General features: G+C 36.6%; 1 protein-coding gene across 1 annotated transcript in view; it reads left to right on the forward strand.

Moving 5' to 3' along the window:
- The window catches only part of USP7 (ubiquitin specific peptidase 7), a 71,982-nt gene that overhangs the window by 31,569 nt on the left and 15,725 nt on the right, over nucleotides 1–24,688 (forward strand). Inside the window, exons 2-17 of the mRNA XM_080557014.1 lie at nucleotides 126–230; nucleotides 6,055–6,253; nucleotides 7,654–7,792; nucleotides 8,537–8,625; nucleotides 9,306–9,414; nucleotides 14,818–14,948; nucleotides 17,822–17,876; nucleotides 18,412–18,492; nucleotides 18,580–18,670; nucleotides 19,537–19,619; nucleotides 20,644–20,753; nucleotides 21,064–21,220; nucleotides 22,301–22,445; nucleotides 23,031–23,161; nucleotides 24,250–24,384; nucleotides 24,556–24,657. Coding sequence (XP_080413140.1) covers nucleotides 126–230; nucleotides 6,055–6,253; nucleotides 7,654–7,792; nucleotides 8,537–8,625; nucleotides 9,306–9,414; nucleotides 14,818–14,948; nucleotides 17,822–17,876; nucleotides 18,412–18,492; nucleotides 18,580–18,670; nucleotides 19,537–19,619; nucleotides 20,644–20,753; nucleotides 21,064–21,220; nucleotides 22,301–22,445; nucleotides 23,031–23,161; nucleotides 24,250–24,384; nucleotides 24,556–24,657 — 1,862 coding nt within the window. The remainder of the gene's footprint in view (nucleotides 1–125; nucleotides 231–6,054; nucleotides 6,254–7,653; nucleotides 7,793–8,536; nucleotides 8,626–9,305; nucleotides 9,415–14,817; nucleotides 14,949–17,821; nucleotides 17,877–18,411; nucleotides 18,493–18,579; nucleotides 18,671–19,536; nucleotides 19,620–20,643; nucleotides 20,754–21,063; nucleotides 21,221–22,300; nucleotides 22,446–23,030; nucleotides 23,162–24,249; nucleotides 24,385–24,555; nucleotides 24,658–24,688) is intronic.

The following is a 24,688-nucleotide window of genomic DNA, read 5'->3' on the forward strand; positions in this document are numbered from 1 at the left end:
TCAGTGGATACTGTTCTGCAGGAAAAAGCATGCCTTTTGTGTCTTGGTTATCTCATAAACATTGCTGGAGATAGAAATGTTAATACAGCTGAATAATATATATTTTTTTTATTTTTCTGTGTTAGCTGGAGATGCAGATGATCCTCCAAGAATTACTCAAAATCCTGTCATTAATGGGAATGTAGCAATGGCTGATGGACATAACAACACTGAAGAAGACATGGAAGATGGTATGTAAATATTTGATGAAAACCTGCAGCTTGCTCATTTCTTTATTTTTCGGAGTTTAAGAACAAAATGCTCCATGTCTTATGTGTCCTCTAAACTGCAGCTAACTAGAAAATCAAAGCCTCAATAGTTACAGCTTTTTTTCTGTTTAGGTGTTCTTATGACCTAGCTATACAGTAGGGTTAGGCATCTGAGAGTTTGTTACTTTTTTTTTATTCATTTAAAAATTGCAGAAAGTGATACTGTTTGTTGTTACATTTTGTGATATATCCCTTTAAACATACTGCAGCTGGTGCTTTGCTGAATTGTAATTTTGTCAGTTATGCAATCCCTTCAGGACGTTTAGAGTCCTTATCTGTCCTACTCTGTTGTCAGGTGGCAGCTGTGATCAGTTATGATAAGTCACTGCTAACGATTTGTCTGAGGAACACTTCTCCCCCCAGCTCTGATGCACTTTTATTTGTGATTTGCAAGGGAAAAAGTCTGTACTATTGTCCTGTTAATGAAAGGGGAAAACAGTTAGGGTTTTGATTTTGTTGTTGTTGTTGTTTGGTTTGCTAAATAAAAATTAGGGGGTAAACTTTATTTTCTATTACAGAAAAATAATTTTAAGTAGATATGTATAGGCTTATTTAAAGAAAGATAACACATTTGTAATTCACTTAAATCTGTTATATTTAGTGAAGAAAGTATGTAATACTATTTCTTATCCTAAGATACTAGGAGGAGAAACTGCTCCTGTTTTGAAGAACTAAAAATTAAATTGGGGGAAAGGAGACACAACTTGAATGGGATCTGTTCCCTTCTGACTCTCTGTCGCATGCTGTCTTGTGAGAGTTAGGAAGTACTCAAAGATATGCTTAAATATTTGTGGAAAGTGTTGTGTGGTTTTTGTTTGAGAAAAACCACAAACTGAGTTTAAAGGGCAAAAAAGTGCTTGCTGTCATGTATTCAAGGAACCTAACAACAGATGGAATGCTGATAGAAAATGATAATGTTCCATGAACAGAATATGGTTTAAATTCAAGACAGAAACATCTCATGGTTGACTTGTCTCTGTAACACTGGCAAAGATAAAGTTTCCTAAGATCAGATTATTGCAAGAAAGTAAACATGATGTCTGTTTAGCTTATGTTCTTGTTGATCATCATTCAGGGGGGCTTTGATTTCTCAAATCAGGAATTCAAGAGTAATTACCCAAGACTAAAAGAGGATTTTTTTTGTCTTGATCAAAACCAAGTTACCTGCTGTTAAAAGATGTTAAGCATCTTTTTTGGGTCCTGGTATTTGGATGATAGCAAGAGGAGATTGAGTGGATTGACTGGCAAGGATGGCTCTGAATTTCATGCTCTTGGTAACAGGATTTATAGCTAGAAAACCTGATAGCAGTGAACCAGTGTAGCCAGTAGCTAATATTATTGGTCAATTAGTACAAAAATTTGTCCAGATGTTCGACCACATATACTTGCACAAATTAAGCAAAAGGAAGTTAAGCTGCTGAAGCAGCTGATGAAGCCCAGGCTGCATCAAAGATGGCAAGTATTCAGACATACACCTCTCTTCATTCAGAACAACGTTGACTTTTTAATCAAAAAGCTACAGTAACACAGTTTGTCATTTACCAAATATTTGAGTCATCTCAGACAATCAGTATGCTGCTGTAGGAAAAGAAGCATCTGAAAGCATTCAGCAAAAGGCTTGTGAAAGCTTCTGTGTTTGTGGCAGTACTAATGTCTTGGTGGACTTTTCAAGAGCTTTGCTCCATTCTGCTGTGGGACACCTTTCAGGGGTAAAATGTGATGATTTAGCAATACTCTGGTAGTTCTTGACTATCATATTTAGTTAAGGAGTGTCTGGATACATCTTGGTGCTATGGTACTTCTACATTGACACAGATAGAAAGTAGGGTTATTGCAAAATGTTGTAATTGCAAAAACATTCCTGAAGACTTGCATCACATAAGTGAATGATGCCTTTTCCAAGCCTTGTAAACCAGATGAGTTGCTTGCTGTTGCATTACTTACACGTCAGTGCAGTTGCTGTCTTGCTGTTTGTTCCTAGGCTGTCCTGGTTTGCAGCATGGTATACATGCATAATGGACAGCGTGGGAGATTCACAAGATAGGAAAAATGCAGGGAGGCACTGGCCTCTTTAAACATGCTCTGTTTTCCACTGCTGTTTTTCGTAGCAGTGAGACCAATCTGAGCTGAAAAAGAATGCTTGAATTCAGACACTGCTTCAGTAAGAATATTCACAAGTGAGTTTAATGGTTTCTGCAAAAGAAGTGAAAAGCAGGATAAAACGTTGATGCTGTTTACTGGATCATAGAGACCAACTTCCTAGTGAATTTCTGAGTTCAAGAAACTTTGAAGGTGATTTTTTCCTCCTGCTTAGACCACAAAAAAAAAAAAAGGCTGATAAAGTGGGAAAAGTGCAGCTTTCATCCCTTTTGCTAGGTGGCTCACTGTTGGCATTGTACCATGTGACGGGGGCAGCAGTGGACCGCCAACTGGACTTTCAGACAGCTTTATTCTTACGAGTGGTTTGACTGTAACCTGGTGTTGCCCTATATGATGTCTTGGCAATTAAAAAGAACCAGCTGAAGGAGTGTGCCATGCTCTGTACAGAGAAGGACTCGAGGAACCAAGCCTTGTGAGGAGGAATAGCAGCTTTGCAAATATACATATATATTTGCAAACAATAAAAAGGGAGCTCTGATCAAATTTGTTTTGTAACTGCATCAGCATTACAACCAGTAAATAGAGTAAATTCCCTCTGAAGCTGAAGTTCAAGCAGAAGGTCCCTAGCAAAACAAAATCACAGCATTGGAATTACCCACTGAGTCTCATTTTGGTGAAGAATTACAGTGGCTAGGAGGGTTTCAGAAGCATAAGTCTTCGCCATATGCTAATGTTGCATGCTGTATTTGGATCACTATTGAAATATTCAGAGAATTTTCAGCCAATTTCCCCATTAATAATTCAGGTTCAAAATATTTTAATAACCCCAGTGTACTTTAAAGGTAGCAACATCTACTAAGAGAAAAATCTGCTTTTCTCAAAGGTAAAAATACTTAAACATGTACAAAGTCTTGAAATGCATCATGTTCTGTATTTGGATCTCTGATCTGAAGGATCTTTGTTGTATCACGATGTTAAGCGTGACATTCATCTCACTGGCGACCAAATCTTTTCCACCTAGCAAACACAATCCATTGCATGGAATTTCACCAGGCATTGTTAGCTGGGTCTGTTCTTTTTGTCTTGTGGTTAAGTTCATGTGTCATATTTGTATTTCAATGATTTATGAAAGCCTTACTTGCCAGTCACTAAGAAATTATCCTGCTGCCAATTGTAGCCTTTTATTACAAGTTGTTGGATATGTTTGTGATGGTGAGTAAAGGTTTTGCCTATGTGCTCAGTATATTAATCAGACTTAGTATTTAAACTTTTTTTAAACACAATTCTTGTTTTAATCAATTGCACTTGTTAAAAATATGGGTTTTCTGGAAGGAAAAGAAGGTTGTTGTTTCTAGGGATTGTTTGTATTCTTAGAGAAACTTCTATTTTAGGGTTGACCTTTGCTGCGAGGTTGAATTTCTGTGGAGTGGTTTCTAGTGATTGCTCAAATATTCTACTGAGAAGAGTGCCCTTCCCTGGTGAGGTCTCACACACAGGCTTTCCTGAAAAGAAATCAAGAAATACAGGCAAACTTGCTCTGAAGCATCTGCAGATGCTGCGTGGGCTGCCTTTTTTTAGCAGATAACGTGGCAGCACTGCTGCATCCTTGTACTGAAGTGCTCTGAAAGCTGCATTAAAGGAGGCAGAAAGCAAACTTGGTCTGCTCATTTTTTGGACGCCTAAACCAAGTCCAGAAGGACTGATCTTGGTGGTGAACAGGGAGGCGTTCTCGAGCTGTTCTGAGAAATGTGATGCAAGGCTGATTCTTAAATTGTTAACTCTGTTAAGGATCTTCTTTGATTGTGTCTGCAAAGAAGCTTGCAAGCGTGGAGCTCCTTTGCTCGTAGAAGAGCAGCTGCCTGAATTCTCTCCACAAGCAGTAAGTAAAATGGGTAGGAAACAGGTGCAAAGTAGGTGATAAACTACTGGCTAGCTACACTAGCACGTAGGGAAAAGGAGGAGAAGGCAATCCTTTGAACTCTTCTGTTGCTGAGGAAGCTGACAGCACTGAATATTACCAAGATTATTACAGGTGTGGAGGGGAGAGGAAGCAGATCGGTTGGCTGGTTTCTGTTGTAGTGCTGCTACTTTTGAGAGCTAATTAGGAAAGCTTAGGGATAATAAGACCAACTGTGTTGCCAAGATCAAAATCAGCAGTAGAATAACTGCTTGGAAAGAAAACCATTTTGCAAGGGTGAAGAATGAAACCTGTCAAAGCTTCTGCACAGCTACGGACAAAATTTGTAATTTTCTTTGTGAAGTGTATAATCTTTACACTGTTGCATGTTGTAATCAAAAGAGTTTAGTTTCTTAAACAAGGCAGCAACCAGGACTTGCCTGCTTTAAAAAAAAAAAAAAGAAAAGAAACAAAACAACAACAACAAAGCACCATTCAACACAATCTTTGGTGTTACACAAAGCATTCCAAGTAAAAGACTGCTTTGCAAGTACCAAAACCCGACCTTTGTTGTATACTGTACACCTTGTCACTAATTTCATGGTCCAGTTTCTGGCTCGTTGTCCTTGTACCTCAGTGCTTTTGGCTTTGGGTGTCACTGCATGTGACACATCTGCTCTGGTTCCGCACCCCCTGTGGGTGACGTGGGATTAACGTTGGGACCCCGCATGCCATGTGCCACCCTGTGCTGCTCGTACTTTCCCACACCCAGAAGCAAATCTTGCCATGTTCTGCAGATGTTAAGTTGGAGCCATGAAAAAAAGAGGGGAGCATCATGAGCGCGCACTGTACGTGTTCCTTGCCTTGTGAAATTGTTGAGATAAGTTGCAAGTTTTTTCTCCCTATATACAATATGAGGCATGTCACAACAAAAAAGAGCCCAGTCTTGTGCCTTCCTGAAGCTGTCGCAGTCTCCAGCACCCTGTTACAGCTTTGTACAACAGAAGTGGAACAGATTGTGGTATATGAAGAAGCAGGGATGTGGGAAGAAGGCAAAATTAGTTTGTGTGTCAAAATAAGCAATATTAAAAACTGTCTTATTTAACTTTGTTTTAGACCACTAAAAATCTCTAAAACTTGCATACAACAAGGAACAACAGGACCCTAGTCTTGAAAAATTCTTCACTTATCTGATAGGAAATTAAAAGAAAAGCATGAGGTTGATCTGTTTTAGAAAAAATACTCTTGCAAGCAGAAACCAGCTAAGTAGTGACTTGGTATTGACAGGCCAGTTGAACAGATTGTGTAAATCCTTCAAACGTCTTGGTTCATGCCGACAACTGACTTAAACTGATCTGTGAAGACACTGCACAACAAGAGGAGGTAGTGGGCTGTGATTTTTGTTGTAAAGCATTCGATATTTCTGTCTTACTGTACCTATAGCTTTAGAAGAAACTCAAGTGGTAGCAAATTCTAGTAATAAAATGGTTTAAGAAACAGTACAGAAAGAACGTGTCTTTCAGTGCTCTGTTTTCCAGAATGCTGTTGCAGTGTGTTTTCCAAAACGAGAAAATTGAAACTTCAGTTGCTAAAGAGTTAAATGACAGTGGATTTTGGACTTCTTTTTGGTTGCTTCCAGAATCTCACTACATAAAACACACCCATGTTGCAGGATTTTTGAAAATTATTTTGAAGGGCAAACCATCAGATCTTTCAAATGCTCTCTGCATGTATTTGTGTACTTTACAGATACGAGTTGGCGATCGGAAGCAACATTTCAGTTTACAGTCGAACGCTTCAACAGATTGAGCGAGTCAGTTCTCAGTCCTCCCTGCTTTGTACGGAATTTGCCATGGAAGATCATGGTTATGCCACGACTCTACCCGGACAGACCACACCAAAAAAGTGTAGGATTCTTCCTACAGTGCAACGCTGAATCTGACTCCACGTAAGACACTTTTTTTTTTTATAAGTCTTCATTTGATACTAGTTAATCTGTATTGCAAGAAATGAAGACAACTATGGAAAAAAAAATCTACCAATCTTTCTTTGAGAGGAAAGAATTCTTGCGAGATTTTGAGTCCCCTTCCCCCTACCCCCCCCTTCAAAAATCAAAAAAAAAAAAGTAATCCCCTCTTTAGGCAGTGTGGCGTATAAGTAATCTTCTCTTTAGGCAAGTTTGTGGTAGAATTTAGATATATTTGTTTGATTGCTGGAGGGAAGTCTTTGATGGCCAGTTCTCTTAGCATGTGAGAAGTCCTGGGTTTACTTCAAATTGAAGAGCTTCTGGAGTTTCAGTAGCCTTGCTGAGCTATAAATCCTGCCTGTAAAGAGCATGAGCAGGTAATTCTTAGCAGCTAAGGCAGAACAGTGCATTGAGGTATCTCCTTAAACAGAGTTCATTACTCGTTGGCCAATATGAGGACATGGACATGTTCTTAGATTCCTTTATGCCAAACAAAATTGGCTGTCTTTTACCCCTTTGGCAAATAATGCAGGAAATTAGAAAGGTAAATACAAATTTCTGGGGAATTACTGCACCTTATCCAGCTAGAGAGCAGATGTCTCTAAGGTATCTTTTCCAGTAAGATAATTTCATTCTTGCATGAAATCTTGCACAGTTTGCAGCTCACTGCATAACAGCAGTTGTTTTTTCACATCATTTTTGTAACCTAAAAGGTGAATGCTCATCTCACGCACGTTTAATCACAGGAAAAGAATAATGTGATCTTTAGAAGTATATCAAACAGAGTGCAGCTGATGGAGCTAAGAAAGCAGTCATGCCACTGGATGAGACAGTGACAAGGCATTGTTTGAACTGTTGTTCAGTCTGATCGTTTTGCACAAGCGAGATGAATTTTAACAGGACTGGTCACAATGAAATGCTACTGAAGACAGATTAAGAGTGTAGGGGAATTTATCTAGTGGGAGGGAACGCAGAGGAATCTCCTCCTTTCCTTAGTCAGAGGCTGAGTTACCACACTTTGGAGACACCAAGACCACCTTCAGTTGGCGTACCCATCTGCGCTGAAGTAGGTTAGAAATAGCTTACCTTGAGATCAGTTAGCTTCTTAAACTACTGTTACCTGTGCTTGCCCAGCAGTAGTTTATTAAAAATGTCGTTGCCCTAAGAGAACCTCTGTTCCAGCTTCAGGTTCATAATGCACCCTCAGAAGGCCCCAGGGATTCATGCCCTTGAAAATAATTAACCAAATCTTAAAATCTAATAAGAAAAAATAAAAATGTGAAAGTAAGGTACCAAAAAACCACAACTAACTAACAAAATGTTTTAATGACTATAAAAAGCTGGTTTTGAATGAGTTTCAAATGTTTCTTCTGTGTTTATAGGTCGTGGTCTTGTCATGCGCAAGCAGTTCTCAAGATAATAAACTACAAAGATGATGAAAAATCATTCAGCCGTCGTATTAGTCACTTGTTCTTTCATAAGGAAAATGACTGGGGCTTTTCCAACTTTATGGCCTGGAGTGTAAGTAATTGGACATACATTAATCTATTACGTTATAGATGCAATTTTGAACTTGCACTCCTGGATCCTGAGATATACCTATAGAATTTTTTTAAGCTGTTTTTTAATCATTGCTGAAGATTTATTTTCAGTTTCTTATGAATTCCTGTACTTAGTTATTATAGATTGATTTTATTTCCATTATGACATAAACATTCCTTCATTATTATTTCCAGTGTATCTGAATGCCTGTCATTGGGGGGGGGGGGGGGGGGCGGGGGGAAGGGGCATCATCATTCTGAAGCAATGCAGACTTTCTTCTGTTTCCATGTGTTATTTGTATATGTATATAGATACTTTAATGTACTAATAATACTGCTAAGGCTTATCTTAAGTTGAGACAGCTTTTTAAGCCTTTTCAAAGGTTGGCCCTCTAATCTTTCATCTGGCTGGAATAATGTTCTTCAAGTAGAAGCCCAACTTCTGATTACCGATTCTTATTATCCACAGGAAATTGAAATAGTACTGTAAAACCTTAAAAGCCAGGAACGAGTTTCCTGTATTGAGACATTAGAAAAGAACTAAGTGTATTGAGCTGAAAAACAGCCTTGCCGATGTCCTTCTTTTTTTTCCCTTCAGTTTACTATTACTGGTAGGTCTGACTTGGAAATTAAGCAATGTCTAACTGGATGCTTCACAACAGTCATCTTGTAATATAGAGAAGTTTTGCAGTTCTCATATTCCCGTGTCGTTCTTGTTTTACAGGAAGTTACTGATCCTGAAAAAGGCTTTATAGAAGAGGACAAAGTTACTTTTGAAGTCTACGTTCAAGCAGATGCTCCACATGGAGTGGCGTAAGTATCTTTGTTTAAATATAGTTCTTAATTTTAATATTTCTACATCACTTGAGGTTGTTCAAGTACTTTGTTATTAATAGTTGTAGCTTATTAGACACTTTATCATGTTTACTTGATTATTTCTCACGAGCAATATTTTTCATCAGTCATAACGCATTTTTGTCAAGGTTAAACTTCAATTTATATTACGATGTTGTAGAACTTTTACTTCTGTACAAATTAATTTGTGATTTAATGTGTCTGCTAATGTAGCCTCAATATATCTGACCTTACAACTGATAGGAGTTTCAGATACAGTCAGGTGACTCTTCTATCTAGCTTCCCTTGGTTTACAGTTTTAAAACTGCCTTGTCTGAGTCATTCTGCTTTGTGTCACTTCTAAACAAATAGGTTCTACTGAAATGCAGACTTGCTTTTAAAAGGATAGCTTTGGATTTCAGTACACTTTCATAATAAATATTTTTTCTGCCATATAGAACATCTTGAAAAAGAAAATCTAACATCAAAACATTTAATTCCAAAGATATACTGGCAGGCAGTAGGAAAGCATATATAGTCTGGTTTTTTGAACCTTAAGTAATAGTGAAGAGTAGCTGATACCTACCAGCAGTGCTACCTTAGAACAAGTGCTCTTTACAGTTGATAAAATCTTTTTTTTTTTAACCACTATTTTCCAGGTGGGATTCAAAGAAGCACACAGGATATGTTGGCTTGAAGAACCAGGGAGCAACTTGTTACATGAACAGTTTGTTACAGACTTTATTTTTCACAAATCAACTACGAAAGGTAATTAGTATATGGAAAAAATGAGATTGCTAATTGAAATATCCAGAATATTTATATATAAATGCTTCAGAATGCGTCTCTCTATTCCTTTTGCCTCCTTTATCCTATTACGGAAGCTGTGACATGCTGATGCACGTCTTGCTTCCTGCACTTCAGCCCCAAGTTTCCTTTTCTAGTTTGAGCATAGGCTCTTGGTTTTTGTGAAAGTAGACAGAATACCTGGTGGAAAAACCTGAGTTAAGGGGTGTTTCCTAGGCTTTGTTATGTGTGAATGTTGCTTGAATTGTTGAAGGAAAAAAGACGACTGATTCTACTTCTTGCAGATGTGAGGAAAGTAATTTTCGTTTCTTTAAATAGTTAAACTAGAAAACTCACTTATGACTTCTCAGCCCATAAACAACATAAAAAGATAAATAAGTACGTCCTGTGAGGTTCATTTGTTCTGTCTTTTAATTTATGTTGCACAGCTGAATTTTCTGCTGTTGTGGTTTGCATCTTTGTAGTGATGGGAAAGCATTATAATTTCAGCAATTTAAACAACTTTTATATTTGCTTCATTCATATGTTTTTTATTTACTGCAGATGGTACTTCTTTGCTGGAAGGAGTAAAATTTTGGAGTATGCGCTTAATAAATATTTCACTGAAACAGGATGAAATGCACTAGATAATGTGTAATTTTAAAATAGTGCAATAGCCTTAATGGGGTAAAAAACATAAATTACTTTATTGAAGCATAGCTAGTTAGATATATACTACTTGGTACCATTTAGTTTATTGGAGTGTCCTTTTGATCCTACTTTATCCTTCTACTGTTATTAGTTGTTGTTATTATTCCTTAGGAATAATAATAATAATAAAAAAACTCTTCACTCAAAGATTTTTGAAGATTCTTTTGCCATTCTTAATCTTCTGTTGTATTTTGTTCTTGTAGTTTTACCTAAGTTTTTTGTGTTCTTGCCATTTGCACTTGTATCTCTTAGTGAAAATGAAGAATTCTGACTTTTCTTGTGTGTATACTAGGCTGTTCCATTAAGCTTTCTTCAGTACTTTTCATTATACCTATTCTCCAGTCTTATCATTATTATTTGTATCACAGTGGCCTGTAAGAGCCCCAGTTGGGATTTTTTTTTCTCTTTTACAATGTGCTGCTTACGCTTCAGAGTTGCAAAAAATAGCATGTTGAGCTTCAGTAGACTGTAACTGAGGTTTTACCAATGCCATGCACAAGAAATAAATACTTGACTTGTTTTATGTGGTGCACCTGTTTCTTTTTTACAAGAAGTGTAATTTACCCATTCAGCTTATCATTTGTTATAATGCCTGGTTTTGGCTCAGCATTCGTAATGTTTGAGCATTTTATTCTTTTCGACAACCTCACGTTTCTTGAAAGAAAAATGTGTTTTTATAATAGCTACATCTAATCCAATTGAGTATTTCCTTTCTAGAATGTCTTGCAGTCGGTAAATCAGTATGTAGCATGAAGAAAACTTGTTCTGTGAAGAAATGCTTTTTGTGATACAGATCTGTTTCAATTGAACTAGTCTTCTCAGGCATTCCCCTGCACTTCTTCCCCAGGCCCTAAATAAATACCAGCTGTTAGGGATTGTTAATATCTGGATAGCAACCATATGAGAGAGCTTAATTTACTAGCTGGTAACTGCAGATTCTTTAATGGAAACGGTACTGGATGCCTAATTCTCTGCTTATTCTTCAGATTTTCAGAGTCCCCTGAACCAGAAGAACCAATAGTGGTTGTTTTAGGCAGTTTTGGTACTCACTTGCTGTTACTACAGATAAGGAAGAATCACTAGCTATCTGGTCTGAAAAAAAAATATGAATTTCTACAACATATTTATTTTCACTTTGAACAAATTTGTTCCTTTTAAAACAGTTAATTATCACCAATTCCGTTATTTCTGTTAATCCTCCATACTTAGGATAAATAATTATTTTTATTGCTGTTATTCAGAGGTTTGTTAACAGAGAAATTGCTGTCAGGAATAGAGCTGGGAAAGCATGAACAATATCAAGTGCAAGCGTATATTTATGGGAAGTCAAACCCTCTGATGAAGCATGGGAGAGGATGAATGCAGACATCTTTCCTTCTTTGCTCTGTTTCCAAACAGCGGTTGGAGGGTTCCTGGGTACTTGAAACGAAACTTCCCTTTTTTAGCAGCCGGGTGGCTTCTGTGGTAGGGAATAAAGCAGGGCATATCTTTGTGACGGGTAAATGCACGCCTAAGCACAGTCTACTCTGGCAAAGGACAGTGGGGAGTCCAGATATGATCTCAGACCACTTCATGTTGCTTCCCATCTCTGTCATCAGTGCCCCCAGCCAGTCAGTCTGTGTTGCTTCAGCCAGTCAGTTTTAAAATTCTTTGCTGGTTCTCTTGGAAAAATTCTCTACAGTTTGTGAGCATGTAGCAGAACGTTTACATAATTATGCTAATATCGTAAGTATAGGTGCAATACATTTCTCCCTGATCTGCTCTCCTTAATTTAGCTAATAATTTAGCTAATATATTTTTACCATACCTTCAAATTTCATTCACAGTGCTTTCTTCCCTTCTTTAAGCAACTGTCTTTGACTCTAAGCACTGTCTTCAAGCTTGTCTGTAGCATTCTTTTACCACATAAACATCTAAAAATTTTTCTTGTATACCTGTCTGTTGCTTTTAGCCATTGCCTCTACATGTTCCTGTCATTCTTGTGTGTTCATTTCCCGAGGGAACTTCTCAGGTGTTAAAGATGCTGCTTTTTTCTAATGGATCAAAATGCCTGACTCCTTGATCTTGAGATCAAGTTTTCGAAGTTTGGGAGGGCTAAATGTGAAAATAAAGGTTTGTAAAGGATCGTGGTTTGTTTTTAGCTTGAAGAAACACTTAAGCTTTTTGAGAAGTGGTCTTCAGTTGTGCTTATATACACACACACAAGGAAAAACCAAAGGCAGGCTGTATGTTAGATGTCAGTCTGTAGTAAAATATTAGAATTTCAGAAGAAATAAAACTGGTGTTTTTATTCAATTGCATCTGGAATGTAGTCATTATATAAATTTTTAAATAATTGATTTAATATTATTTGAGAGATACAGGAAAGGATTTAGTCATCCAGATGGTACATGAGGAAACCAAATTAGAACTAAATGCAAAGAACCTGATTTTGTTTAATCATCACGCTATTCTGAACTCCCATTTATCTCATTTTGCAAGGAGATAACCTAGTGGTTGTCACTATAGCTGACTTTTAGCCTGCTATAGTACCATCTTGGGTTTGTCACAAAGAATGTTCATGACAATAGCATTTGAATACTTATTATTGATAAATATATACAAAAAGTATTCTAAGAAAATGTATCTGCACTAGTTACATTTGATTTTTTTTTCCATATGTGATTTTCAAATCCTGTTTGCCTAAACGTAGCAAGTAACTTCTTAAATTTTTGCTTTTTATGAGTGCTTGTTTACAAGTTATGAAAAACAATTAATACAGGCTGGTTAGATTTGAAAGATTTGAAACTTGGTCACTCAGATATTTCCCGTTTCTTCTTTTGGCCAGTGACAACCAGCTTATAAAAGGGTTCATAAGCTGGAGTTAGGGAGAGGTTAATTCTGCAAGATGCTGATAATGCTTCACAGTCTGGGTGGTCAAACTTGACGGTAGCATGTGTGGAGAGGTTGTGGGTCTCCGTTCCTGGAGATACTTGGAACTCAACTGGGTAGGGGCCTGAGCATGTTTTCCCTTTTAGGTCTGTAGATATTGCTCTTGACAATGTAGTTCACAACTAAGTAGAAACATAAATTTAAATGTTACTAGTGTCCAGTCATGATTCTGTTTTATATCATCTCTGTTTACTGCTAAATTTTGAAAGTTAAATATAAAATTCAAAAGGAAATAAAATGATGTGAATTATCACATTGCTTTACTGTTGCATAATTAACTTTTTTTAAAAGATCTGAATGTCAGGGGTTTGCTTTCCTTGCCAAACTAATCAGTATTTCAGTAAAAAGTTGTGAAGGAACTTTAGTTTGTTTTATCTCATCTTACTACTGTGGTTGGTCTGCTGATAGCCTCGTATAGTTCTTATCCTTCCAAGTGTTTGTTTCTGCATATTTGAAAACTTATTTTGTGGATGTTCTGAATTTTTTTAATCTTCTTAACTGGCCAGTCAATATCGTAACATATTTTATTGCCTTTTTTTTTTTTGGCTTTTTTTGTTCGACATTAATTTGTATTTTTCTGTCAGCCGTGTCTGTATCTAATGTCTGTCTTGTGGCTCCCATTACCTCTGCACTGAGCATTCATGTAACAACGAATGCGTTTACCCCAGCAGTTGAGCAACCCGCTGGAAGTACCAACCTCGTTCTGTGCACAGGGAACATAAGGCACAGGGTAGATGTGCTGGACACATCTGAAATCTAGGCTGACACAGAAACGGAGTGAGAGGAGCTGAGGTCCAGTTCAGTGCTTCGCGCACAAAGCTGTACACTTCTCTTGTTTCACAGGCAAAAGCTCAGCTGGCAATATTTCTGTTTCTTAACAGGATGTTTCTCTTATATTACTTAACATCAGAGTCTATTATTTCAAGTGTTATCTCCTTTTGAAGTTGCCTCCATTTTCTTTTTACAGTCACAATTTTTAAACGAGCATTTCTCAGTCAATACCTTTTCTTTGCTGTTACTTTTCCCTAGATATATTGGTGTATAATTTCTTCAATGAATCTCATTTCACTGCCAGTTCGAACTTTCCTAAGGCCTGTGTTGGTCTGGTTGTGTAACTTTTGTTCTCAGGCCTTTCTGGTTTGGTAGAATCAGTGAATTGAATTGTTGAGCTGTTTACTTCAGTTGCTACCAGTGGTGATGTTAAGTAGGAAGGAATGTATCGGAGAATCTGTGTCCTTTGACATCCTTCTCCTGCACGTAGACCCTTTCTGTGTTCCTGATTGACGCCCTTTGTGCTTTCATGTGTTGTTTTCCCCCAGTGGAGATGACAGTATTCACACAGAACCAAGCTAAAGCACAAAAGTGATATTATTTTTAAAATCCTATAGTGTTGTTCGGTATATCTGGTCCTACTGTGATGATTGCATAGGCATACAAGGCATGATCAATTGTTCATGTGTTTTGAATGCTTCGGTGTATTTACTTTTCTAGGGTGGAGTTTAACTATTTAGATAACGTTCCTGTGAATGGAGTCTGTTCAGATCATTTTAACCACTGTGCTCTAAGAAGAGTGATTCCAGACAATTAATATTTTTACACTACAGTAAAAGATTTTTTTTCAGACTCTTTTGGAGTGATTAAATGGAGTTATATGAAGTAAGTCACTGAAGAGGAAAGGATGCATTCAACGATATGAGCAATGAACTTTTCCTTAGATACTAATTGAACTAAATACTTTTTCAGGCGGTGTACATGATGCCCACTGAAGGAGATGATTCATCCAAAAGTGTTCCTCTAGCATTGCAAAGAGTGTTTTATGAGCTGCAACATAGTGACAAACCAGTTGGAACTAAAAAGTTAACAAAATCTTTTGGGTAAGTTTCAGAAATTTCAATTATTTTTTGTTCTCATATAACATTTCTTTAAAAAGGCTTTATTTAAACTAGACTTTTTAGAGAGGTGCAGAGAAATGTTAATACGCCATGTTAATTGCTAGTTTTTCATAGGTTTTTAGTAATAATCATTCCTAAAGTCAGATTGGTGGGGCTACACAGTCATCAAACAAATCAGTAGTGGGATTGGGATTCATGTTACCTGAAAGTTGTGACACATTTGTCTAAGTAAGATTGAGAACAAAACACATTGCTGAAATATTGCAGTTCATATATTGTGTCTCAATTGCTTCTGTTTTAAATCTAGGGAAATAACAGTAACTTGTATTTCCAGATTGTTAGTTCAGCACTGATGACTGTTGTAACACTTTGTTATTATACATCAAAGATGCATGTCTTTTTGCCTGTCCACAGTTTAGAAACATTTATCCCATATTCTGTTTCATGATTTAAAGCTTAAAAGGAATACCTGTGGTGTGAAGTAAAGGTGTCAGAGCACACACACAAAATATTTCTTTGCATTTTCTTTACTCTTGCACCCTCTTTTCCTCCATAAAACATCTATTAAAAGCTTGTTTTTTACTTTCATTCTTCCCCAGTATCCAGTTTGTTGCCCAATATTTCTTTGATCTGGTACTACTTCTTGTGAGACAGTGTTAAGAAGTATATTTTTAAATCTAGAATATTCAAATATGCGGAAGACAGAATTACACGATATAGCTGTGTTGAGGATATTTTTGTTGTTTGTTTTTTACACTAGTTTGATATTTTGGTTGGGCAGAAGTTGAGAGAAGATGAAGATTAGCATAGCCTCTACAAGTTTTCTCTTTGCACATCCTATGAATTCAGAGGATTTTTAACTAAAAATTGTTCTAAAAGATTGTTTTTTGCATTATTTTGCTACATGTGTATTTATAAACTAACCTTTTGTAATAGTATTGAAAGGTTTTTTTGTTTGAAAACAAGTTATAAAATTAAATTATATGATCTTACATGATCACACAGCTGTCCTAGTGTTTAGCACGACAGTCACATTTCTGAGGTCTCTGATCCTGCAGCTTCTGCTAAAACTTGTAGAAGGGGTCTGTCCTCATAAGATTCTTGTAACCTTACAGCTACTCTTATTTTCTTTTCACCTTTTGAGGCGATTTTAAAATGAAATTGGTAACCTCAGTGCTGTACCTTTATCTGGTGGTATCTTCTTCCTACTGGTACACTGTATGCTTAGTTTATCAGCACTCCTGCTGTCCTGTTACACTATAAAGATTTGTTGATATCATAAATACTTCATCTTGAGCTAGTATCTTAACTGTGTCATCTTCAAGAGCATGAGGAGATCTTTCCTGAGGGTATTGCACATGCTTAATTTTGTATCTGAGAGTAAGCTTCTGAAAATGTGCTCATGCATGCCTTTGTTCTTGGGAAGGAACTTCTGAATGTGGTTGAAGATTTGTTCTTTTTCCTCCTTTAAGTCAGAGAGGGAGGGTTCTGACCTTGTGAGACGTAGCTATATGCTGTGTATATTTATCGGGTATTATGAGTTTCTGTAGAATCTAAATAAGTTTGGCTTTTTTCAGTAGAAAGTGATGCTGTCTGAAGGAGCTCCTTTTTAAAAATCCTTATATTAGTATGTAACCTTTTCTTTGATTTTTGTCCTTCAAGCTGGTAAGCATTTAAAGCCTGGAGATTCAGGAGGCTATTTTCCATTCTTAATTGCCCAATGGATTACTTCATTGATCTTGTTCCAGTGGGGACCCCCACACAGTTGTTCTGGCATGCTTTTGGGAGCAGCATGCTGCAGTGTGACAATGCTGATGAGTCACTGAGAAGAGAGTGGGAGGGGAAAATAAAGTTAGTATTGCTCCTGATCAGCCCTGTACTTCTGGCTTCAGGAGCCGGGGTTGAACCTTTGGCTCACACAGGAGCTGAAGCCTATGGTAAATATAGCTTATTTTATATAGTGGGAGTGATGGCTGTTGCAAAAGGAATTGTCAGAGACTTGAACTCAAGGATGCTTTTTAAATATAAAGAGTTTCTAGGAGCAAGTATTTCATGGTGAAATTAAAAACGGCTCCTTTATGCTTCTTCCCTTTTATTTAAGGTAGTAGCACTGAACATCTTTGCTGCAGTGTACCGTTTCGGCTACTGTGGAGGCATTTTGACTATGTTGCACTCGCCCCTCCGTTCACACAACTGCTTACAAATGTACATACAGTGCAGGTGGTGTTCAGGCAGCTGGGTGCGTCCTTGGATTTACTGTGCATCCAAGAGTTAACTGTTCAGATGAGCACAAAGGAGCCAGGATAAGTCCATTTGCTTCCTCTGATGTGCGCAAATAAGCCCTGAACGCTACTTAGCTGCACCTGAAGGGCGCTCCATACAGAGGCAGCTAGAAGCATGTTGTGGGAACTTTTCTGACAGCAGTGAGTTGGTCCGAGGCCTCCTCTTGAGTTTTTTGACATGAATTGCAAAGAGGTTTTAGACTAGATGAATTCTGCTGTCAACAGCCTGACCCTGGCCTCTTCCAGTGGCATGGGCTGCTTTCCTGGTACCAGTACCACAGAAAGAAAAGGCAGGAGGGTGCAAAGCAGCTGCCAAAATGTTCCACAGGTTCACTGCCCCTTCCTCCTCTGAGCTGGGCTTACTGAAAGGAAAAATGGCTTTAGAAGCAGGCTGTAGGCCGAGTAAATGCTACAGAACTAAAAAGCATGCGCACCAGGCAGTACTAAATCTTAGAGTCTATACATCTCACTATATATTAAATTCCTGGTATGAGAAGAAATCATGAAAATGACTTCTGAGCTGTAAATTTTCGTTATGGTATGGTAATTTTTCTATTGATTTGCCTTACAAAGGTGGGAAACTTTAGACAGCTTCATGCAACATGATGTCCAGGAATTATGTCGAGTGGTATGTTTTTGCTATTTCTTACTCATGTATCATAGTATTGTCTCTTGATACTGTGTGTATATAATACAATTCAGTAACATTCCTAGTAATAGTGATACTAACTTAAGTCTATATGAATTGAGGCAGTTTTTGCCTTGGTTTATTTCTCTTTTTTAAGAATGGGATTAATTGTGACTTTTGAGGGTGAGGAGTTTGTGAAGGATAGGGAAGGTTGAAAATAAATAGAAAATATATATTCTAGTGGTCCTTATATTGCTGTAGAGAGGAATGCAACATTGAACATGCAGGTGCATCACTTAATTTGTGAGGTTTTCCAAACCCAAAAGATGGCAGCTGGGGTAGCCCTCAAAACATTTTCTAGGGGAAAGAAGAGAATTTGGAGGACTAAAAAAGGAGATACCAGTATGAATAGACTAAAACTTCATTTTTATGCAAATGGCTTAGAGTTTAATCAGTATAATAGTCATTTGTATGTGATGACTGAATTCAGCAACTGTGCATGTTTATCCTATGTAAAAACTAATCTTTCTTTCAGCTGCTTGATAACGTGGAAAATAAAATGAAAGGCACGTGTGTAGAAGGCACTATTCCTAAATTGTTCAGAGGGAAGATGGTGGTATGTATTTAATCTGTTAGTAATTTTTAAAATTAACTCTGTTATTTGTGTACATTGAAATTCTATGGTGTTTGTTTTTGTTTACAGTCTTATATCCAATGCAAACACGTAGACTATCGATCTGAACGAATAGAAGATTATTATGACATCCAACTAAGTATAAAGGGAAAGAAAAATAGTAAGTGATACGTCATGATATGCACCAATCAAATACTTCAACATGTTGGGCTGTTTTTTGTTTTTTTTTTTTTTTTGTTACCGGATGGGTTTAGTACCTGTTTGTTTAGTGGCTGCTGATTTCAAATGGGCTTGATGGTGCTCAGCACTTTGAAAGATCCTTGTTTTAATTTCAGAGGAATGGGTCTTACTTTTTGACAGCTCATTGAAAACATTTTCTGTAGAAAACGTCTTTGCTTATGTTACCCTTTTTCCCCTTCTCCCTTTTCACTTCGCTGTTCCTTCCCGCCTAATTCTCTGAGATATATTTTCATGAAACTCTTTGAATTTAGAGATTTTACTGGTGTCATGGAAGTGCATCAGTGACATGTTAATAACAGTAGTGTTATCACCGTAGGTTATAATTTATACATGGAGATGAACTTGTGGGTAATAGGTTCGTATTTATGCCTGACCATAGCAATAAGAAAAAAAGAATAAACTAATCAGATTAACGTAACATTGATCACTTATCGGTGGTCACCAAGTATTTGGCGTACAAGACATGAAAAAGGATGCGTAAGACTCAAGCAAACAAAATTATCTAGTTTGATACTTAATAGCTGTAGAGAGAATATATTTGGCAGGCAATTCTAACTGATTTTAAAATCTTGAAATTCCTATGTATGCCCCTCCAATTTTGGTGTGTTTCTTGATATTCTTGAACAATATAAAACTTTAATTTTAATTTTTATAAAGACAAATACTCAAGTACAAGTTCTGGTGTCTTAAAATGTTATTTGATAAATATATTGTTAAGCTCCTATGCTAGAGTAAACTTAAATTTTTCTTCCTCTTTCTGTATTATTCCCAATCTTTTTCATTTAGTTTTTGAGTCCTTCATTGACTATGTTGCAGTGGAACAGTTGGATGGTGATAACAAGTATGATGCAGGAGAACATGGCTTGCAGGTATTTTTCTTTTAATTTGATTTTTAAATTTTATTTTTGTGTCCTTGATGAAACAAAGCTACAGTGGCCAAAAAACTTTGCTACTGATACAACCATTATAGATTGTATCAACAACTGATCTCGGTCATTTTTCTCTTCAGGCAAGCTTGTACGTAGCTCCTCTAAATTGCTATTAGACTTCTCAAAACAGAGCTTAGATTTTAAAAGTCTACTCAGCAATGAATTTTGATTTTGTACCTATAACAGTTTTAGTGACTAGAATGATTTTACAGTTAAATTCTTTACTGATTTTCAAGACTGAGAATTTATTCAAATCCTTCCTCTAAGAGTGGCCCAGTCTTCTGTGTCTAGTTAAAAAAAAAAAAAAAAAAAAAAAAAAAAAAGCTCTGAAAGTTACTTTAGAGAGGCAATTTCTATATTGTCATCAAGAACATTAGATGCACCTGTGGAATTTTAACTGTTTATGTGCACATTTCTGAGCTTTTCAGTTGTACTTTGCAGCATCCACTGTAGGGAGTAGTAGTCCTTTAAAAATTTTTCTTTTTCTACTAGAGCTTATTTTTGCAGCTTCCCTATAGCAGTTTTTGTCAGTAATGTGCTATATATTCTTAGGTGTTCTCAGAAAGCAGCATAATAGTGAAATATCTGTTGTCAGGATACAGTGGACATGAAATCCTTAATTGATCAGAAATGAGATTTTGCCTCAGTATTCTTCTGTAAATTCATTCTCTAAATTTCATTTATATCTGAGTTGCTCGTAACGTAGTGCTATGTTCACATGTGCTTCATGAATGACCTAAATTTAAATGAAATGTTTTCTTGTATGATGCTACTTTGAGTAGCTCTTGGGAGGACTGCAGCATTAAGATGGTTCAAAACTGGGGTGGAAGTTAACTATTCTTTGCACATTATAGTGTCAAGTCTATAAAATAAAAGTTTAAAGAAAAATATCTGCAGCAGACAGGTATTTTGAATTGCTAAAAATCTTACAATTTCAACCCTCTATTTCCTTTAAAATGTCTAGGAGGCAGAGAAGGGTGTAAAGTTTCTCACGTTGCCACCAGTGCTACACCTACAGCTCATGAGATTTATGTATGATCCTCAGACTGACCAGAACATCAAGATAAATGATAGGTGAGTTTGGGGTGGGTTTTTTGGTGCATTTTTTCTTCGTGTGCTTTTGGTTTTGGATGTAGAATTTGGACCAGTTGATGTATTTTTGTAAACAATAATAATAAATAATAATTAAAAAAGGACAAAATCCTATTTTTGAATCAGTTCCAAGGGGAAGGTGTGTGTACAGGCATATGTTAGAGGTCCCCAAATTGAACGTTAGTGTTGAATTTGTCATTCAGAACTTCAATTGCCATTTGTAGCTGTTGTTTTAAACATAATGCAAGCAAATGTAGTTTTTTAATGTAGTTTTTTTCTTTTTCAAAATTAGGTTTGAGTTTCCTGAACAGTTGCCACTAGATGAATTTTTGCAAAAAACAGATCCTAAAGATCCTGCAAATTACATTCTTCATGCAGTTCTAGTACACAGTGGAGATAACCATGGTGGACATTACGTTGTTTACTTAAATCCAAAGGGTGATGGCAAAGTGAGTATTCAAAAACAACTAAACATATTTGTGTGGTGTAAATAGATACTTGCAGTTTTCATAATGGGCAAATCTTTGCAGTTGTTCTTTCCCTAACAGAAGAGAGTACTGGCATGGTCAATTAGAGAAGTCAAATCTCTGTTTGATGTAGTTTGTAGGTTGATATTTGCCATTGTTGTTTCTGTTCTAACATATTTGGGAAACTTGCTTTGGATTTACAAAGACAAAGCAGCAGCCCTCATGGCTAGTTTTCTTTTGCTCTTTAGGGGAGAAGCTTGCATTTGGAGGCATCACTTGCCTTATTAAGAGAGCACCTTCATATTTGCTGTTGGCTTTTGGCAAAAAGACTAAGGGAAGCCCTTCAGTCTTCTGTCTGTGTGTTGAATTTCTACAGCGAGCAAATTTTATCCAGCATTTCTCAGACTTCATGCTGAAGCAAATATGAGTCTTCCTAATGTTTCTGTGACTCAGAAATTCAGTATCTTTGCATGTCCAACTGTTACAGGTTTAGGTGACTTGATCAGATTAGATGTTTATGGGTCAGGTGCCTCTTCCCTTGAGCTTACTGGTTTTCTGTGTCAATGACTGTTCACAGTAAAAGGAGCATTCAGGTTTTACTGTGAATTTGTTTCTATTTGTCTTTCACTATTAATCGGTTTTATTAGTTTTATTTAGAATTTCTTGTAAACTATTTCAAATTTACAAATAATTACCAGATAACTGGTGCATCATTGCATTGTGTTATTTAATAAAAATAAGGCCAGCTATCTGAACTTCGTATAGAAATGTGAAATACTTCAGGAATAGTCTTGAGATGAATTCTTTGTATAATTATCTGGCTAAAAGCTTTTGATATTCAGTGTAAGATTTTCAGATGAGTCGGAGGTACTTGTGACCTCCCTTATGCTGAGTGCAGGTAGCACAAATTACACCGAACTGTAGAATTTTTTAAACTTATGATGCTTGAAGAGAAATTGTAATTACTTGGAGCTGAAAGGCATGCCAGAAATAGGATTAATTTCTCATTCAAGAACATGTTTTTGTGTAAAACGTTATATTGATGTAAAATTTTCTCTCTAGTGGTGTAAATTTGATGACGATGTTGTATCAAGATGTACAAAGGAAGAAGCGATTGAACACAACTATGGAGGCCATGATGATGACTTATCTGTACGACACTGTACCAATGCGTACATGTTGGTTTACATCAGGGAATCAAAATTAAGTATGTATACCCTGTGTGTGTTCCAAATTAGATCGGGATAGCGGGATTTAGAGATATATTTGATTTCTGAATTATTGACAGCCTTCTTATACAAAGGGGCTCCATTAGTTATAGATGGCATCTATAGATTCTATGGGGGTCGACCAGCCTTTCTCTCACTTCTGGAAAGTGTTCTAATCCTCCGGCATCTTGTCTTAGAACAGTAAGACAAGACTGTGTATCAGCAAAGTGCTTTAGCCTTAATTGTTTTATAGGATGAAAAATCAGTGACTCTTGGAAATTAAATCAAATCCATTATAAATATGTAGATATATGTATATTAAAAACAATTGGGTGGTGGTAAATGTTTTTTTAATCCTGAAGTGAATATCTAATTCAGAAGTCTGAGATACATATTTCATGGAAATAGTGCATTTTGGCTCAGGATAGAAAATACTTCTTTTGCCAAAACATGATGATATCAAATAATGTTTTTAATTGAAAGATGAAAAAGGCAGGTTTTTTTTCTTCAGAGGAAAGTCAACTGTGTATGAAAACCCTGTTTGATGTAAATTTCAAAATGACATCACAAAATTTGCTTTGTAGGTGAAGTTTTGCAGCCTGTCACAGACCATGATATTCCTCAACAACTTGTAGAAAGGCTACAAGAAGAGAAAAGAATAGAGGCTCAGAAGAGGAAGGAGAGGCAGGAAGCTCATCTCTACATGCAAGTGCAGGTTAGCTTTTGAAATAGACCAAGTTGCAATTGCCTTCCAAACAAATTGAATATTGAGCCACCTAAGACAAACCTAGATTTTCAACTCTTGAATATGTTTTGGAAGTAGCATTTGAACTGAAATAATTTCAGTGCTTGTAAGTATATTTACATGTGCACTGAGTACTGATGAAACAAACTGTACTGTGCTGGAAAATCAAAGCATTTCTGTTTTCTCTAGAAGGCTGTGAAAAGTTACTTGCAAGGAAAAATAGTAAGTTCAGGTGAAAGGAAAAGGACTAGGTTATTTTAAATGTCTGCCCTGCCACTGCACTTTTATCTCCTTCAGGAATTATTTTCTAAAATTAGAATGTATCTAGCCATAGGCAGCAAGGCTGGACTTCTGCCAAACTGAGCTCATCAAGTAGAAGCAGAAGGAGAGAGTGCTTATATTTGCAATTATCTCTTTGGAAAAGCCAGATGGACTGGATTGTTATGAATTGCCTTAAGGAACCCTGTTTATGGCTCTTTCCAGAGCCCATCTGGCAGAAGAAAATAAAACCTATTTTCCATTTGCCTCCATGTTTCTTTGCATGTTCTTTCTAGAGTTCTTATGTAGAGCTATTGGTAAAGGTTAGCTTGTTCCACACTACATTTACACTAGAGCTATTTCCAGTGGAGAGATTAGCAGAGTTGTGTGGTCTTTCTCTCAGTTAAAAAAAAATACATGGGAGCTGTAGCAGATGCAGGAAATGTTTTAGGCCATCCTCTGTGCATTACACAAAATAGTTATGTAGCCTTTTTTTTTTTAAGTGCCAACATTTTTAGAATACATGTTTCCAAGATTGGGATCTAAGTGCAACTGGTGTTTTATTGTTCAGGATTTGTAAGAATTACTGTACATTAATTACTTACACTGATTTGATTCACAATTTTTAAATTCCATTATAATCTGTGTACTTGCAAATTTTCTTCATGAGAACACAAATAGCGTTAGCAGTGTGATGCCAACCATAGAGTCAATGACGCTGCATAGGAAAGCATCATAAGAAAATATTGTATTGTGGAGCTGAGTAATATAAATAGTAACCTTTAAATGTAATTTTTCAGATAGTAGCAGAGGATCAGTTCTGTGGCCACCAAGGCAATGATATGTACGATGAAGAAAAAGTGAAGTATACTGTTTTCAAAGTATTAAAAAACTCCACGCTTACGGAATTTGTTCAAAACCTCTCTCAAACAATGGTAAGCTTTCTGTAGCTGGCTATGTGTGTTTATTTTAGTATGTTAGTTTTTATCTTCTCCAGGTATTAGCAGCAGTCATAGTTTAGACCTTTTAAAATAGAAGTTCTGTTTGTTTTTAATAAAAATATCTTAATCTTTTTTGTTTCCTGTCACAACTTTTATTTATGTCAGGGATTTCCGCAGGATCAGATCAGATTATGGCCAATGCAAGCTAGAAGTAATGGAACGAAAAGACCTGCAATGTTAGATAATGAAGCAGATGGCAATAAAACAGTAAGTATTCATTGATAAGTAACATGTATGT

This window comes from Anser brachyrhynchus (assembly GCF_964034855.1).
Source record: "Anser brachyrhynchus genome assembly, chromosome: 15".
NCBI classification, from domain to species: Eukaryota; Metazoa; Chordata; class Aves; order Anseriformes; family Anatidae; genus Anser; species Anser brachyrhynchus.